Here is a 16,870-nt window from a genome sequence, read left to right as displayed (position 1 = left end):
GGCCCAGGCTCGCGCCCCAAACCACCCGCGCCCTCACCTGGAGCCGGCTATAGGCGAGTCCCGGCTCCTTCACTGCGGTTCTTGGAGAGGCTGACAGCTCAGACCCCGGCGGGGAATGGCTGTGACCAAAGCAGCTCGGGGGGCCCAGCCTCACGTGGGAGCCCGCAGGGAACTGTTCCGAGATGCTCTCCGCACCCGATTTGAGCGGGGGGAATCTGAGTGTCCTAAGGCCTCCACCGGAGCGAAGGTCCTGCAGCGCAGAGGAAGGGGAAGTAGGCATGACGTTCCTCCCCCCTATCACCGGAATGGTTTGCCCCGGACATCCTGATTGGTTCCTCGCTTCCGTTCGAACGCCGCGCCGCCCGGGTTGCCAGGCGACCGTTTAGCTTCGTTTCCGGAGGTGAGCGCTGCGCCTGGGCATCCGCCCCTCCCTGCGCCTTTGCGCTGGCCTCCTGTTCTTCCGGCGGGCACTGTAGTCCCGATGCCTAGTTGCTCAGATAGGACTTTCTCCCGGTCCCCAGCTGGATGAGGCTCACTTTAGGGTCCCCGGGTGTTTCCTATTCCCGGTTTTCCAGCTAACTCGTTGTATGTGCCCAGGGAAGCCCTTTTCCCTCTCACTTCCAATAAATAGGTTGGTTTTAAAATCCAGCACTCCCGAAATTTACTAAGGAAATGATCGAAGATATGAGCAAAGATTACTATAACCCAGCGTTATTTATCATAGCAAAATAATGGAAATAACCTCAATGCTTAGCGAAAGGGGATTGGTTACATAAAACCATTCTGGGGAAGAGCTAGGTTTACTGAGCTTTTTACATGCCAAGTAAAAAATATCATTTTCATGATATAACCCTTGTCAGTGTTCATGGCATAACCCTTTGAGATGGATACCTTTAATTATCCCCATTTTCTGACGAAGAATATTATGAAGCCATTAAAAATTATATAGTTAAAAGATATTTAAAGTATGGGTGAAATGCTACGGAAATATTAGGTTTTTTAAAAGTATGTCTCAAAGTACTGTGTACAACATAAATATGTATTAAACACAGTCATAATACCATATGTACATATGTATAATCATTTATAATAACAGCAGTTAATTTTTTCATTGTGCTTTTATGGATTTTTTCCAATATTTAAACATGCCAAGAAAAAAAAAAAACATTTTTTAAGAGGATTAGAATAAACTAACTCGAAGGGCTCTTCGAAATGAGGACATTTCATTGCTGAGTCACTGTTTGGGTCTAGGGCATTGCTCAATTTACAACCAGCCTCTGTTTTCTATTCCAGCTAGTGTCTTTCAAATTATTGGATTGGATTGGATTGCCGATGATTGAGCACTTACTGTGTACATGCCTTGGACAAATGCAGGAGGAGGACGAGTAATATATCAATAGCTAACAATGACTGTGCAGTCTGGCGTGTAAATGTGCAAGATTTGTTTGGCAGTAAGGAAAGGCAGGGAGGATCCTGTGATCCTAAAAGACACAGATAAAACTCAGCAGGGGCAGATGCCAACTTTGTATTTCCTGAGGCTTATACAATTTAGGGAGACTTACTTAAGAAAGGAACTATAAAATTAGGTAATAAACTGATTATTTGGTTAGAAAGATCAAAGAAACCACAACAAATGATAAGTTCCACAAAGATTACAAAATCCAGAAAAAGAACATTACTTTTATGAATTACCTGTTTGACATACCTCCATCAGACTTTCCATGAACAAGTAAGACCATTCGTACATGTCGGATATGCCTCTACACCTTCTTGTCACAGTGCCAGCGGAGTAAGCTCGGTGAGCTAAGTAGGTGTATCTCGGGAAGCCATTCCTATACCTTGACTAAACCTCAGAATCCTCTGACCCAGATCTCCAAAATGCTAGCTAGCCCTCGCTCCATCATCATCTGACACAAGGGGAAGTAAGAGTGGAAGGAGATGGTAGTTTTATCAGAGTGAGGTTAAAATGTCTTGATTTGGCAGATTTTACAAAGGCATATGACCATGTGAACACACTGCTAGGGTGCCTCCCAGACCTCAGCTTCTCAGTGTTTGTGTCAGGAATGACGACATTGGTGCAGTGGTTAGATTCTTCTCTGTGATCTACACCTGTAATCAGGGGTTGGGAGATACTTGAGATGCCTGGGTAAAGGGCCTGCTGACCCATACAGCTTCAAAGCTTGCCTTTGCCCTGTGTGCCCTGGAGCTTAAAACAAAACAACATAAAAATGCTGAGCCTCATTCCAGATTAAGAAAGTGAGACAAACAGAGGGCAGAAGGAACTTCCCTTGGACTCCAAATGAGGCCACATGAAGAGAGGTCATTTGGGCACACTCAGATTCTAGAACTCTGAGCATCTTCACCTGCCAACAGCATATTGGTGATGTCTCCTGTCTTCAATGATTTGTTGAGTACTTGTTACGAATTCAGAGTGATTGAGAACATTCCAGGCCTGCCCCTTCCCCGCAGTGTAGGGGTGGGGAGGAAGAGCCCATAAGAATAAGAAGGTGGACAAGCTGTCATTAGTGTGCCCAGATCAGAGGGAGCTGACGATCCTATGACCACATCCTGACTCAGCATGTGAGCGACAATAACATCCTGCCCTGTAGACAGGCCTGAGGCTGTTTCAGTGCCTCCTCCAGTATCCTGACCTTGGCAGTATTTTCTCCACTCAGTTCAAAACCGAGAGGAAATCAGCCTCAGATGTCAGCTCCCTATCTTCTATGCACCCCATGGCTGTATGTTGTTTTATTTCAGTTAATTTAAAGGATGTTCTCTCTATGTGTATTTGCTTGCATCTGAACTTTTCTCGAAGGATCTACCAGAAACTGGTCCTAGTGGTGGCTACTGGGCTGACTAGGGCACAAGCAAAGAAGAAAAGCTTTTTAGAAAATATTTTTTATACAGTTTGGATTCTGTACCTTAATGTACGATCTATTTTTAAAAAATAACATTTTTAAGGATATTCTATGAGAGAACAAAATAAGGGCGTGAATTAAAAGACATCTCAGCCCAACTATGTCCCTCCAAACACGGCAGGTGAGGAGGTCAACTGGAATGTTGTGGGGACAGAGTCCCAGAGAGCAATTTCCAGGCGCTTGGCCTCACGTGGAAAGGTGCTGGCTCGGTTATTAGATGGCCATCAGCTGTAATCAGATGGCCATCCGCTGTGGCTGGGTGGCCATCAGCTGTTACCGGTTAGCCATTAGCCACTAATACAACTGCCGTGGCTACTCTAGGGGGGTTGGTTGGTTGGCAGAGAAGCAGACAGCAGATTGCTGCTAGCAAGTGCGGTTAGCAAGCAGATTGTGGATTGCAGGTTGTGTTGATCCTACTTCCTATGTCTCGCCGGGCCGCCAGCGAGACTGGGGTGCAGGAGGACCCCTCATCTAGGTACTGGTGGATGTTTGCTTTTGTGTCTTGACCAGCCATCATCGAGAATATAGTGGCATGACTCCCCTATCCATGGCTCCGTTGTTGTTCCTTTTTGGCCTCACCATATCCTGTGTTCTTGTGCGGGGAGTGGGAGCTGAGTCCCTGCATTACAGATGTCCTTTCAGGAGGGCAACATAGTCACATTTCTCAAAAAGTTTTGAGAAATTTTGTGCTGTATCAGTAGGCCTGTACTTCGATCTAGCAACTGTACTTTTAGAAATTGACCCTAACTATATAACGGAGGAGATTCAGAAAGATTTAACAAGATTATTTACTATAGCATTGCTATTAATAGTTAAAAAAAAAAAAGGGAAACAACCACAACCTAATTTCCTGGCCACAGGACAATGGGAATGGTGAATGCCACTGGAATGGAATACCATACAGCCATTAAAAATTATGTTTTTGAAAAATATTAAGTGATAGGGAAAGATTTTTTTAATATATCTCCCAATTCATTCATTTGTTCCCAATTCATTTATTTGTTCCAGAAATATTTTTGAGACCTACTATGTAGACACAAGCACATCTTTCTGGGCCTCAGTTTCCTCACCTGTAAAATGGGATTTACCCATGATTACTTCCCAGGTTTGTGAGAGGCACCACACCCTGACTTACCCTCAGCGCCTTATGGCTCTTTCTCTTTGCTTTCTCCACTGTCTCCGAAACATGTTCAACCCTGAAGCCCTGTGTCCTCACAACACTTACTAAACAGCTCACAGAAACAGTGAAAACACTGTTTCCAGAGAGTGGGTCTCCATGATGTGACAAGGGACACTTCCTCCTCTGCTAGCACCCCCTTTAAAACACAGGTGCTTCCACTCGGACCAGACTGCCCAAACACGGGAACGGTCTTTAGTCACCAGTTCTCCACAGTACATGACTCTCAAACCACCTCAATGCCTCCAGAGGGCCAGGTTCCCCCTGCCAAAGAATTAGGCCAGTTTACTATGGTCATATTCCAGATTTGAGGACATACTCTGCCAGCTCAGTCACACTGTGAGTCACCCCCCAGTTGCCAGGCTGTGTGGCCCTGGGCCAGGCCCTTCTTATCTCTGAGCCTCAATTTTTCCATCTGTACAATGGACACTCACTTTGAGTGGACGCAAGAAGGTGCCCCATATACACTACCCAGGGGGGTTCCTGGGTTTCAGTCCTTATAAAGAATTTGATTCTAAACCAGCAGGATCAGAGCAACCACAAGGCCCAAGATGTAATTGCTGAAAACTAGAGATTATGGGGCCCACTCCTCCTGAATTTCCAGGAAGAAGCATGCAGCCAGGAGACACAGCAGGGGAGGGCTCAGCTCAGGAGCACCGTGAGAGCCCAGCATCTGGAGGAGAGACTGTTCTGTGATGTGACCACTGGCTGTCCTGAAAGCTGGACCCTGCCCAGAATGGAGGTTGCTTTCTGCAAACCCCTCTTAAAGACAATCTGATCATAATTGATGTTCATTCTGACATCCCCTACTATGTGCTGTTTCCTGGAACAGGTTGTTGTCCTGACCTGGTCAAACACGTAATTTCCTTCCCTGGCAGAAGTCACGTACTCGAACCCGTGACTATTGCCCCCTTTAGGCGGAGATCCAGTTCATCTTGCAGCCATCCAAGACATGTCTGTCATGTAACTTTCCCTAAATAAACTCTATTAATAACCAAACTGGAGTGGCCAGCCTCCTTCTTCGGTCGTTCCCTCCCTCTCCTTAGGGAGGTAGATATTCAGACTTGGGGCTTTTCCCTGGGTCTGCAAGTACGAACAGCCCGTGCAGCCCCCACGCCTCCTCTCCCTACCCTATGCAGCCACCCCAGCAATATCCAGCTTCTTGGAGCTGCCCCCCCCACCACCAACCCGTTACTGCCTCCGGTGCCCTCTGCCTGCAATGCTCTTCCTGCACTTTCCTCTCCTGGCTCACTCCCCTGTGTCCTGTGCAAGTTTCTTCCCAAGAGCCTTCCCTGTCCCCTCCTCAGCTGAGCTGCGGGACCTTTTTCTGTGCTCCCACAGTGTCCTGGATTTCTCCTGTCATATCAAATTGTCTATTTACAGGTCCTCTCTCCCCACACAAGTGACAATGAGCACGTTAGGGATAGGTGGGATTGGCCGGCTCCATTTCCCACGCCCCAGTGCATACAGCAGGCACTCAGTTAACACTTGATGACAGAACTGAGAAAGAGCCCACAGATTGTCTCCCATACGTGGCCCCCAGTCCTCTCCTCCCGAGGGGCTTTCAGAGGCGCGGCGTGGTACAGGTTGGTAGCCCTGAAGGACATGCGTTCAAAAGCTCGTTCCACACCCTGCTGGCTATGTGATCCTAAGACAGTGGCTCCACCTCTCTAAGCCACATCTCCTCCACTGCAAACTGGGACTGGTGACACCACTTCCCAGGAATGTCATGAGAATCAAATAAGCTAACGTTGCACCAAGCACTCTGCACGCGACTTCTCACGTGGTAAGTGGTGAACAAACACCGTGATTACTATCACCGCTGCTAGTAGAATGGAGTGACATTCCCACCTGGCTCCCCTACTTTCAGTCCTGGGCTGCCCCATCAGAGCATAGCGCCACCTGTGACCAGTCAGTCCTAACTCCCTTTCTATTGTATTGGTGGGTGGTGTGAAGGCGGATTCTGTTTTCTTTTTCAACCTTGTCCCCCAACAAAGGAGAGTGAGACAGCACCCTGCAGAGACAGGAAACCTGGGATTGCCCCCGTTGTGCCTCTAGGTGTTTCACCACCTGCAGCAAGTCTCCTGACCTTGTAGGCCACAGGGTTTTTATCAGGTAAATGGAGGTGTTGATAGCTCCCAGCCAACCTCCTGGGGCCTCCCAGTGTAACCTCTGAGAAAGGGCTTGGGAAATATAAAAACAGGGCTCTCCCCAGGTGGGGCTGTTATCACCGACCTGCTGTGGAGTGGGAGCTGAGCTTTCTTCTGCCTGTCAGTGGTTTCTGAGCCTCGGCTTTCTATCTGGACAAAGGGGAGACGGTAGCTACCGGTGTGGAAAGAGAAGAGAGGGCATGTCCGCCTACCCCTGCAGACCTCCCTCCTCCACTTCCTCTTAGCTTGCTTCAAGATGTATTTACTCATTCAACAAACATTCTCTGAGCCCCTGGTGTGTGCCAATTACTAGGAAGTGGATGGGGGCGCGAAGAGTTACATTCTAGTGAGGGAGACAGAATAGAGAGTAAGTGACGGAAGAAGTGTGAAATGTTATCAATAAAAATAACTTTTTTCAATATGTTTTTTATATGACCATGCTTTATATAACATGGTCAAGGAGGTCTCTCCTCTGAGGTGAGACATGAAGGGTAAAAAGGGCAGCCATGCAGAAATCTAGGGGACGGCTGAGAGGGAGCAGCACGGGCCGAGGTCCTGAGGCAAGTATGAGCCTGGTATATTTGAGCCAAAAGGCCAGTGGCTGGAATAGAGGGACAGGAAGAGACTGATGTCACATTGCTGAGAGAGCTGTAGGCCACAGGGAGGTGTTTAGATTTTAAAGATAAAAAGCAACCATTGAAGGTCAAGATCAGGAATTCCCGGTCAGCCTGTCAGGGTTCCAATCCCAACTCTTCCACCCACCTGCTACCTGACTTAGGGAAGTTCCTTAAACTCTGGACTTTTCGGTTGCCTCATCTTCAATGGGAAGAATTATTTCACCTACATCATCCTAAGGTGTTACCTTGAGTCCCCAAGATGATACCAGCCAAACCCTTAGCCCAGGACCTGGTGACAGCCTGCCTGGCTTGATAAATGTGAGCTAGGCTAATGATGACATCAGAAATCATAGAGCCCAACGATGGGGGCTCCTGATAAATCTCAAATCCTGGCAGAGAGCACACATGCTTGTGCCCTGGGTGCCAGCACGGAACTCCTGGGGGCTGCCAGCAGTCTTCTGGGAGTGAGAGACAGGCTGGCTGCTGAAGGAAGCAGGGAGGGAGCACATAAGCCTGAGGGTAGGGTTGGATTTGGCCCAGCTGAGCCCCGTCAGCTCTCCACTCCCAAAGCCTTCAGGCCCCAGGAACTGGGACACGTTTTGATTCAGAAAATCCCAGAACTTTTTAATCCTGGGGTTTGCAAATCCTTAGAATCCCTTCAGTCTAATACCCTAGACTCCCACCACCCTGGGCTCTTACACTGTGAAAGTGAAATGGTCTTAAGGTGATTGTTTGACACCAGAGGAAGGTGGAGTGTAAAGAGATAGTGGCTTTCACAGAGTGAGGTTAACATCAAACACAGGGTGTCCCAGAGTAGGAAGAAGGAGGGGTGGCTATTTTATTTAGGTGCACCAAATAAATCCTCTTGGACAGCACTGTCCACTAGGACTTTCTGTGAGGGTAAAACGTTCCATATTTGTCCAGTACAGTAGCCACTAGCCACCTGTGGCTGTTTAGACCTTGAAATGTGACTAGTACAACTGAAAAACTGAATTTTTAATTTTTATCACATTTTAATTAATTTAAATGAAAATAGCCACACAAAGCTCGTGGCTATTGTATTCAATTGTATAGCTCTAGAGTCAAAGTTTGTTCCTTTTCAATTCCCTTTCACTGTTTTCACCTCAAAGAAAAGGGCTTAGGTCTCTCTTGGGCAGCACATATACTAAAATTGGAATGATACAGAGAAGATTAGCATGGCCCCTGTGCAAGGATGACACGCAAATTCGTGAAGCGTTCCATATTTTTCTGAAACTAATACAAAAAAAATTCCAAAAAAAAGGGGGTCTTAGTTTGATGTTACTCTTGTTAGTTATGTTTCCTATACTTGCTAATTTTAACAAAGAGAGGGGGCCCCAGACTCAAGGTTAAACTGGGATTTTTTTTTTAATTGGGGAATATTGGGGAACAATGTGTTTTTCCAGGGCCCATCAGCTCCAAGTCATTGTCTTTCAATCTAGTTGTGGAGGGTGCATCTCAGCTCCAAGTCCAGTCGCCGTTTTCAATCTTAGTTGCAGGAGGCCCAGCCCACCATCCCATGCAGGAATTGAACCTGCAACCTTGTTGTTGAGAGCTCGCACTCTAATCAACTGAGCCATCTGGCCACCCCACCGGCAGCTGGTTGTCTTCAATCTAGTTGTGAAGGGTGCAGCTCACTGGCCCATGTGGGAATCGAACTGGCAACCCTGTTGTTAAGAGCTCACGCTCTAACAAATTTTTATTTGTTTCTTTTTAAAAATTTGTCTTGTGAAGATAAATTTAAATACAACAAAATTTACCAACTTCAAGTGTACACTTTGATGATTTTTTGACAAATATATACAGTCTGAAATCACCACCACAATCACGAAATAGTTTCTCTCACCTGGAAGACGTTCATCATGCCCTTTTACAGTCAATTCCCTCCCCCTCACTCTGGCCACCACTGCCTTTTCTAGAATATCATATAAATGTGTCTGGCTTCTTCCACTTGAAGCTAGACTAGAATTTAATAACATTGTTTTATTCCCATTCCATTATTTTCCCCATATTTTTCTAATTATGGCAAATGATAATGGAATTCTACTTAGAGATATAGTATAAAATTTCTTTTTAAATTAAGTCTGTTTAAGTAAAGGAGAGTAAGTACACTTAAAAAAACCCTAAGTCACTAATGGAGCAGGTAGGTCATAGATACGGCAACAATTATCTTAGTGGGACACAAGTGGCTCACCTTTTAAAAAGCCACCCAATCCCACCTCTGCATGTGATACATGGGGAAACCGAGGCCCAAAAAGGGGAGGTGACTGGCCTGGATCACATGCAGCAGGTGGCAGAAGGAGGGGACACCAGTGCTGCCTGAGCAGATGGTGGAGACTGGGAGGAGAAGCTTGGGTCTCTCTTGGGGTTCGGGAGGGCTCTCCCTACCCCCATTCTGGGGCCTGCGCTTCCTGGGCTGTGCAAGGTCAGAGGCTGGGCCTGACAGATGGGATTCTGCAGAAGAAGAGAGTTCTGAGAGTGAGGAGCCTTTGTCCTCCTAGAGTTCCAACCCCAGATGGTAGGGCAGGCAGAAGAGGGGTGGGGGAAAGCAGAGCCCCTCCTGTACTGGAAGGTCACAGCCGAGAGACAGAATCTTTGTGGAAACTTAACACCCAAGACCCTCCACCCAAGGAGCTGGTGCAAGCCTTTCAGCTTTCAACTTGACCCCTCCATCCCACATACAAATCAGATGCAAATAAGCATTGCTACTGCAGGAACCCTGCCTGCCTTTGTCTCTTGCTGGGGCCCATCCCACAGGTCCAGACACCCATGACATCAAAAGCCCCAGGCCTGCATCCCCAGCCCAGACCCTCAGACCACTTGCACTAGGACAGGAGCATGAAATGGCCTCACCTGACCCATCTCTGCCTGGACACTGCATCAGACCCGGGGTCACTCCTGCCCTCTCTCCCCCCTATCTATCCATCCTGCTCAGGCAGAAATTTTAAAACATAAATCAGTATTACAAAGCTATAGTAATTAAAACAGTATGGTGCTCACATAAAAACACACATAGACCAATGGAACAGAATCGAAAGGCTAGAAATAAAGACTAGAAATAGTTGACCACATATACTTGGCAAGAGAACCACGAACACACAATGGGGAAAAGATAGTCTCTTCAACAGATGATGTTGGTGCAATAGAGTATACAGACATCAAATTATAATGTTGCACACCTAAAATTTATATGTGTTATTAACCAATGTTACCTCAATACATTTAATTAATAAAATAAAATAAATGGTGTTGGCGACACCGAATAACCACATGCAAAGAACAAAATTGGATCCCTATCCTGTACCACTCACAAAAATTAACTGGAAATGGATTAAAGACCTAAACAAATGTAAGATCTGAAACCATACAACTACTAGAAGAAAACATTGGGGAAAAGCTCCATGACGTCAGTCTTGGCAATGATTTTTTTAGATATGACACCAAAAGCAAAAACAACAAACGCAAAAATCAACAAGTGGGACTGTATCAAACTGAAAAGCTCCTACACAGAAAAAAAAACAACAATCAACAAGATGAAACGGCCACGTAAGGAATGGGAGAAAATATTTGCAAATCATATATCTAATAAGGAATTGACATCCAAAATATATAAAGAACTCATACAATTCTATAACAAAAGAGGAAAAAATCCTTGAATAGACATTACTCCAAAGAAGACATACAAAAGGCCAACAGACACATGTTGAAATGGAATGAAGGGGTGAAAATTCATGATATCTAAAATTCACATTAAAATACCTCATAAAGAAATAGATGAAGCAAATATGAAAAATGCTAATGTTAAGTCTGGGTGTTGGATATATAGTTCATAATATTATTCTCTATTTTTCTGTATATGTAAAATTATTCTAATTCAATCTAAGCCAGTTGGTTTAAACACACACACACACACATTAAGAAACAATCGTTCTGGCAGACCCTGCGTTTGGCCAAAATTGTGAACATGAAATGAGAATGGAAGGAGACTGGGCAAGATAAGAACTTTCTGGGTTGGAAAAACCTGTCCTGCATCTGAGAGACTCATGAGCCCTGCACCCCTTCCCTGTCTGAGCCCTTTCCCCTGGGACACCCTGGGTCTTCTCCTCGCTGCTGGCATATGGCGCTCTGAGCGGCTGCCTGCCTGGGCCTTGCCCCTAACTAACCCCCTCCCCCACACACCTGCTCTCGGGTTTGGGGCAAGGCAGGATACAGCCAACTGTCCCCAAGCCCTGAGAGGCCTGGCCATTCTGCCGGTGTCTGGAGTGAGGAGGGGACAGTTAGGGGACAGCAGAAGGACAGAGCCCCTTCACATCAGCCCGTTCCACCTTTTGGACCTGGACCCAGGCATCTGTCCTCTCGCTGTCTACCTCATTGGCTAGACAGCAAAACTGAGGCCCGACCTGACCCAGGTGCCCTGTTTCCAGGGCCTGTGTTCTTCCTCAGGACCGAGGACACACAATCCCGCAGAGGAAATGGTGAAGAGAAGGCCCAGGGCAGGGAAAGGGTCAGTAGCAGGACTCTGACCCCCAACAAGTCAAAGTCATAGGCGGAGGGGAGGGGACAGGACCCCAGAAGCCTGAGGTCTCTGAGGTAAGAGAATCAGTGCATTGTGAGCCCCCACCCCAGCAGGAGAGGACTGTCCCCTCCGTAATCATGCCCCCTCCCTCAGTGCAGCCCCAGGCTCCCCAACTCAAGGAGCAGTGGCCCCTCCATCCATTGTTCAAACAGGAACCTCGAAGTCACTGTAGCTCACCCCTCTCCCTCACCCCCAAGTCCAGTCAACTACCCGTCCTCAAGTCTCCTCTTCCATTCAGTCAGTCAACAAATATTTCCTGAGCTCCTGCTGTGTGACAAGCATGGACTAGGCACCAGGGCCTCAGCCATGAACAGAACAGACACACTCCCCATCCTTGTGGGGCTGACACTGGTGGGAGACAGACACCAAACAAGATACATAAGTGAATATCTAACACACCATCAAGGGCACCAAGAGGAAAACTGGAGCGGCACGAGGAGGTAGAGAGTGACAGCGGTGAGGCTATTTCAATAAGGGGGTCACCTCTGACGGATGAGATTGAGCAAGGACCTGAGTAAAGAGCAGGCAGGGCCGTGGAACTACCTGGGGAAAGAGAGCCCCAGGGTAGAAGGAATAGCAAGTGCAAAGGCCTTGAGGCAGGGCTGGAGTTTGCCTCTGAGACAGCAGCAGTGCAGGGAGTGAAAAGTAACGGAGTGGAGGGAGGGAGAGGTGGTCAGGTATAAAGGCAGGTCCTGTGAGGAGGTACTGAGCAGGGCTGCGAAAGCTCGAAGCAGAAGCAGGGCAGGCTCTGACTTATGTTACAGCAGCTTTCCTTTGGCTGAGAACGGGAGAAGGGAAGAAAGGGCAGTAGTACGATGGCCAGCGAAGAGACTACTGCAATAGTCCAGGTAGGACATGAAGGAGGCTGGACTGACGGGGTGGCAGTGGGGAGGCACAGAGGGGCCCGATTCCGGATCTGCTAAGGGATCAAATGTGAGTGTGGGAGAAAAATAAAAAAGTCAGGAGGGAATGTAGCAGCTCCATTTCAGAGACCGTGCTCCTTGCCGTATCCCCAGTGCACGGGACAGGGTTGATCTCAATCAATAGTTACTGAGCAAATAAAGGAAGAGAATCCCAGTCTCAGGTTCCCCCTTCAGAACGGACTGTTGTTTTTTTTCTTTTTCAATCCTGTCAGAAGACGACCTCTGGTGGCTAATTATTGGAACTGCAAACACCCACGTCGAGGACCATAAGGAATGGAGAATGGACCCTGGAAGATCTTCAGCTGGATAAAATCAGAGACCACACTACACTCTCCACCCATTTTACGGATGAAGATACCTACGGTTGAGGTCTGATCTCCATCTCAACGGCAGTCCTTTCTGGCCTACCAGCTATTGTTTTCCAGTGCGGATGGGATTATTAGGGAAACCCCCACACCCTCCCATAGGATGCTGGGAGTCTATCCACTGACTTTCTACATTCCCAGGAAGCATCATAATGCCTGAGCCTGCATATGTTCCAGGTCTAGACATTCTTCAAATCCCCAAGTTAGCCCATACCATTCATACTTAGCCAGATGTGAAATCTCTACCCCATCTGGACTAGAATCTCCACCATCCTTTACTCCTGGAATCCTGCCCCAGAGCACCCAGCAGAGGTCTGTCTACAATGATCCATTTGTCACATACACACCTGGAAGCTGCTCCCCTCCCCTCCCAGCCCAGTTCTTCCAGCTTGGGTAAAGGGCAGGCTTCCCCATCAGCACCCACGTCAGATGGCACCATGATTCCCGCCACCTTCAACTCTTGGCATGCCTTAAACTGTTATTGTTCTTTACACAAGACAGAACAGAGGAGAGGAAAGGAGGTCCCAGATGTATTGTGAGCAGAGCAGAGAGGCTGTCACCTACCTTTAGTTTCCTGTAAGACCTCTACTGATGCAATGCAAGATGGCATCTGATGTTTCTTTTATTTCTTTTTCTTTGTTTTTCTTTTTTAAAGTAAATTTTAATTTTAGGTTACACAACTAACAGTGATATGGATTCCTAGAAAATTGAAATCTTTCAGGTAAGGCTAAAGTCTCTTTGATCACTCCCCACCCCGCTTCCCATTCCCTGACCTCTTGCATACACACACAGTTCCAAAGAAACCACTTCTCAGTTTGAGATTCATCCTTGCAGATTTTTTTCTTTGGATGTATATGTGGTACACACACACACACACACAACCCTAAAGAATATGTAATATTTATTTATGGGAATATTTTTTCTACACAGATGGAATTATACTGTACATGTTTATCCCGTGACTTTTTTCTCCACTCTGTTCTGGGCTCTTGAATTCGATTCATAGATACGAGATGATATTTACTTGATGGCAGGCTGCATCGTGCCCTTATGGGAAACAAACTAGTCTGTAACTGCTCTGGAGACACCCTCAGCCTCCTCTTTCTAACCCTCTTCTCCCGCATCTCCTTTTCCCTGCTCTCCTTCCTCCCATCCCCCATTTTTTTTCTCACACTTAAGCCCCACACAACTCCCTTGAGAAGGTCCTAAACCACTAGATGCCCTTGAAAAGGTCTATCTCCGGAGTTTGGGACTCCTTGCGCCTCCTGGTGGTGTCTCTGAGTAACTGCAGCGGCACCTCCAGCCGTCTAATCCATTCACCACCATTCAACTCATTCAGGAACACTACCTTCACGTGAACCTGCTTGTGCCCGCCCTGGGGACGCGGCCGCAGATCAGCTTATCTCTGCCCTGAAAAGTCTCCTGGTGGAATGTGAGCGCCCTCGTGACCCGCCAGAAGAATCTATCTGTTTGAGAGCGCCGGAGGAAGCCCTTTCTGGGAAACCAATGGTGCTGGTGCAGTGTCTTTGGAGAGCAACTGGGTGGTCCCTTTCAGGTATGTTGTAGTTCACTGCTACGAACTGAGCATACGAGTATTCCAGACATGGGCAAAAAGAGAGACTGCCAGGATGTTTGTTGCAGCCTTGTTCTTGATGGCAAATTATATGCGCCCAGCAATGGGGGCCAGCTAAATTCATCCCGGTGCATTTGCATAATGGAACACCTCTAGTTCCAGCCCTTCCCAGGTCTGGGACTCTTTCCCCCATCAGAATGGCTCTACTGGCTCCCCTTACTCTGCAGTCTGCCCCCACTCAGTCCTCCCCCACTCCAGGTCCCCCTCACCCTGCTCTCTCTTTTTTCTACAGAACATATCTTCTAACATACTAAATAATTTCCCTATTTATTGCCCATCTCGCTCCACTAGAATGTCAGCTCTCCAAGGACAAAGGCTTTGTGAATTTTGTTCGATTTTATATGCCAAGCACCGCTCACAGTACCTGACATACAGCTGACACTTAATATTAGGTTGGTGCAAAAATAATTACAGTTTAGGGGTGGCCAGTTAGCTCAGTTGGTTAGAGCGCGGTGCTGATAACACCAAGGTTGCTGGTTCAATCCCCACATGGGCCACTGTGACCTGTGCCTTCATTAAAAAAAAAAGTCATTGTGGTTTAAAAGGTTAAAAATAATTGCAAAATCACAGTAACTTTTGCACCAATCTAATAGAAGTTTGGTCAACGAATGAAGGTCTCAGTATATGGGATATAGAAAGATCTCTAAGAGATAAAGGCAAGCTTCAGACCAACACGGATGGTATGTCCCGCTGTGTAAAGAATGTGGGTGGGATGTTTTCCTGGAAACCTAAAACTGCTTTTTTAAAAAGTCTATTAATTAAACAACAACAAAGGCTCTAAAAATTTCTGGAGATGACAAAGTAGGGGAGAACATTTTGACTGCGTTTCATTCATCCATGTATGCAACAAACATACACTCTGATTAAGCTCCCAATACTGATTATGTTAGATAGGATGTCTGTAAAGGTTTCTTTGGAGGAGGTGGCGTTTGAGATTGACTTTGAAATATGGACAGGATTGTGCCAGAAAGAGATGGGGCAGGAAGGATATTCTAATGGAAGTAGGGTTTCCAGGCAGGAATTCCCACCCGTTCTCAGGAATTTTTTTCACTTTCCCGTTTCCGAATCCCAAGAAAAGTTGGTTGGGAAATCGGGAAAATCAGCTCCTTGAACCCAGTAATACCCACAATGGGAAATAAACATACTACTCACAATGTATCTCTTAGACATTTTTCCTATTTATCACTAGGGTTTCCAGGCAGGAATTCCCACCCATTCTCAGGAATTTTTTTTTGCTTTTCCGTTTCCGAATCCCGAGAAAAGTTGGTCGGGAAATTGGGAAAATCGGCTCCTTGAACCCAGGTGGTTGGTAGTATCGGCCGTCACTTTGTGGGAACGATTCATTGTGGAGAACAGAAAACAGTTTATATCTCAGGATTCAGGAACGGGAAAGCAAAAAATATTCCTGAGAATGGGTGGGAATTCCCGCCTGGAAACCCTAAATGCAAGGAACCATATGGAAATTTTGGTGGCTCAGATGTACTATAAATACTTACAGAGTGGTAAGCAGTTCTGCTTGTAAGCTGCAAGGCTACACACAAAAAAGACAAGTGATAAAGTTGTCAAGGCTGATTGGTCCCAGCTGAGAAAGGACATAAACGTGAGGCTGAGGCATTTTTCTTGATTTGGTGAGCAATGGAGGAGTCTTCGAAGGTTAATAATAAGGATACTTTTTAAATAAAAAATAAAAACATATGAGGCACCTGTGAGATGGCCAGAGTGAGACCAACCACAGCAGCCGGGATGTGGTTCACACCTAAGGGAGAACTTCCTGTTGCAGTCAGACGGGAGCATCTCTGGGAAGGAGGGAATGGGGCCAGGAGCTGCCTCACTGATGGAGGACACGCGTTTCAGACTTCTTAGGAGCAAATTCTTGTTGTCCCTGTGACCCAGGGTGTTTGCTACCAACACTTCCTGAGCCCCTAACAGCTGAGAGAGCAGTCCAGGGTCTGCTCACCCTCATCCCCAGTATTCACCTGGAGACAGATTGCTTGATAAGTAAATGCATGTCTTGGACAATAATGCAAAAGGCAGGTCAGACTTATTTGTAGAAGTCAACATGCAGCAAGTATTTACTAAGTGCCAGGCCCTGTGCAGTTGATTTACATCATGTGGGTGCCAATTTGAGTCTGGGTTCAAATTCAGAGCCTGCTTTTACCAGCTATAGCACCTCGAGCAAGTCGCTTAACCGCTTTGTGCCTCAGTTTCCCCATCTGCAAAGTAGGAAATAAAAGTAGCACCAGCCTACTGCCTGGGATTATTTAGAGAATTAAGCAGATAGGAGACCAGCTGTGCCAGGGCTTGACTGCTCCAGGCCTCGTTTCCTCATCTATAAAAGGGGGCTAGTTATAGTACCCCCCCCAAAAGGCTGGGGTGAAGATTAGCTGCAGGTCAAGCTGTGCCTGCCAGAGTCAGCTCAGCACACACTGGCTGATTGCCACCCTATGAGGAGAGTGCTATTATTATCCCCGCTTTCCAAAGGGCTTGCTTAAG

The 16,870-nt window shown here is 46.8% G+C and overlaps 1 protein-coding gene and 1 non-coding gene across 8 annotated transcripts in view; one reads left to right on the top strand and one right to left on the bottom strand.

Annotated features, from left to right (window-relative positions):
• The window catches only part of FAM110A (family with sequence similarity 110 member A), a 65,441-nt gene that overhangs the window by 14,747 nt on the left and 33,824 nt on the right, over window positions 1-16,870 (bottom strand). For 4 of the 7 annotated variants that reach the window (XM_033095384.1, XM_033095385.1, XM_033095388.1 and 1 more), the window contains exon 1: window positions 38-261. The exons of 1 other annotated variant lie outside the window; for it this stretch is intronic. Coding sequence is in view for 1 of the 6 variants with exons in the window: in XM_033095382.1 (XP_032951273.1) it covers window positions 1,693-1,739 (47 nt within the window). In the remaining 5 variants the exon portion in view is untranslated. Of the gene's footprint in view, window positions 1-37; window positions 262-1,692; window positions 1,867-16,870 lie in introns of those variants that run through there. 2 more of the 7 variants (XM_033095382.1, XM_033095389.1) reach the window with 2 other exon arrangements.
• On the top strand, window positions 8,005-8,110 carry LOC117016349 (U6 spliceosomal RNA). Its single transcript, XR_004421875.1, has one exon. It is a non-coding gene; the product is annotated as a U6 spliceosomal RNA (small nuclear RNA).

This window comes from Rhinolophus ferrumequinum, chromosome 23, assembly GCF_004115265.2.
Source record: "Rhinolophus ferrumequinum isolate MPI-CBG mRhiFer1 chromosome 23, mRhiFer1_v1.p, whole genome shotgun sequence".
In the NCBI taxonomy this organism is placed as follows: Eukaryota; Metazoa; Chordata; class Mammalia; order Chiroptera; family Rhinolophidae; genus Rhinolophus; species Rhinolophus ferrumequinum.
Note: the sequence above shows the minus strand (reverse complement) of the source record. Positions and strands in the feature narration are given on the sequence as shown.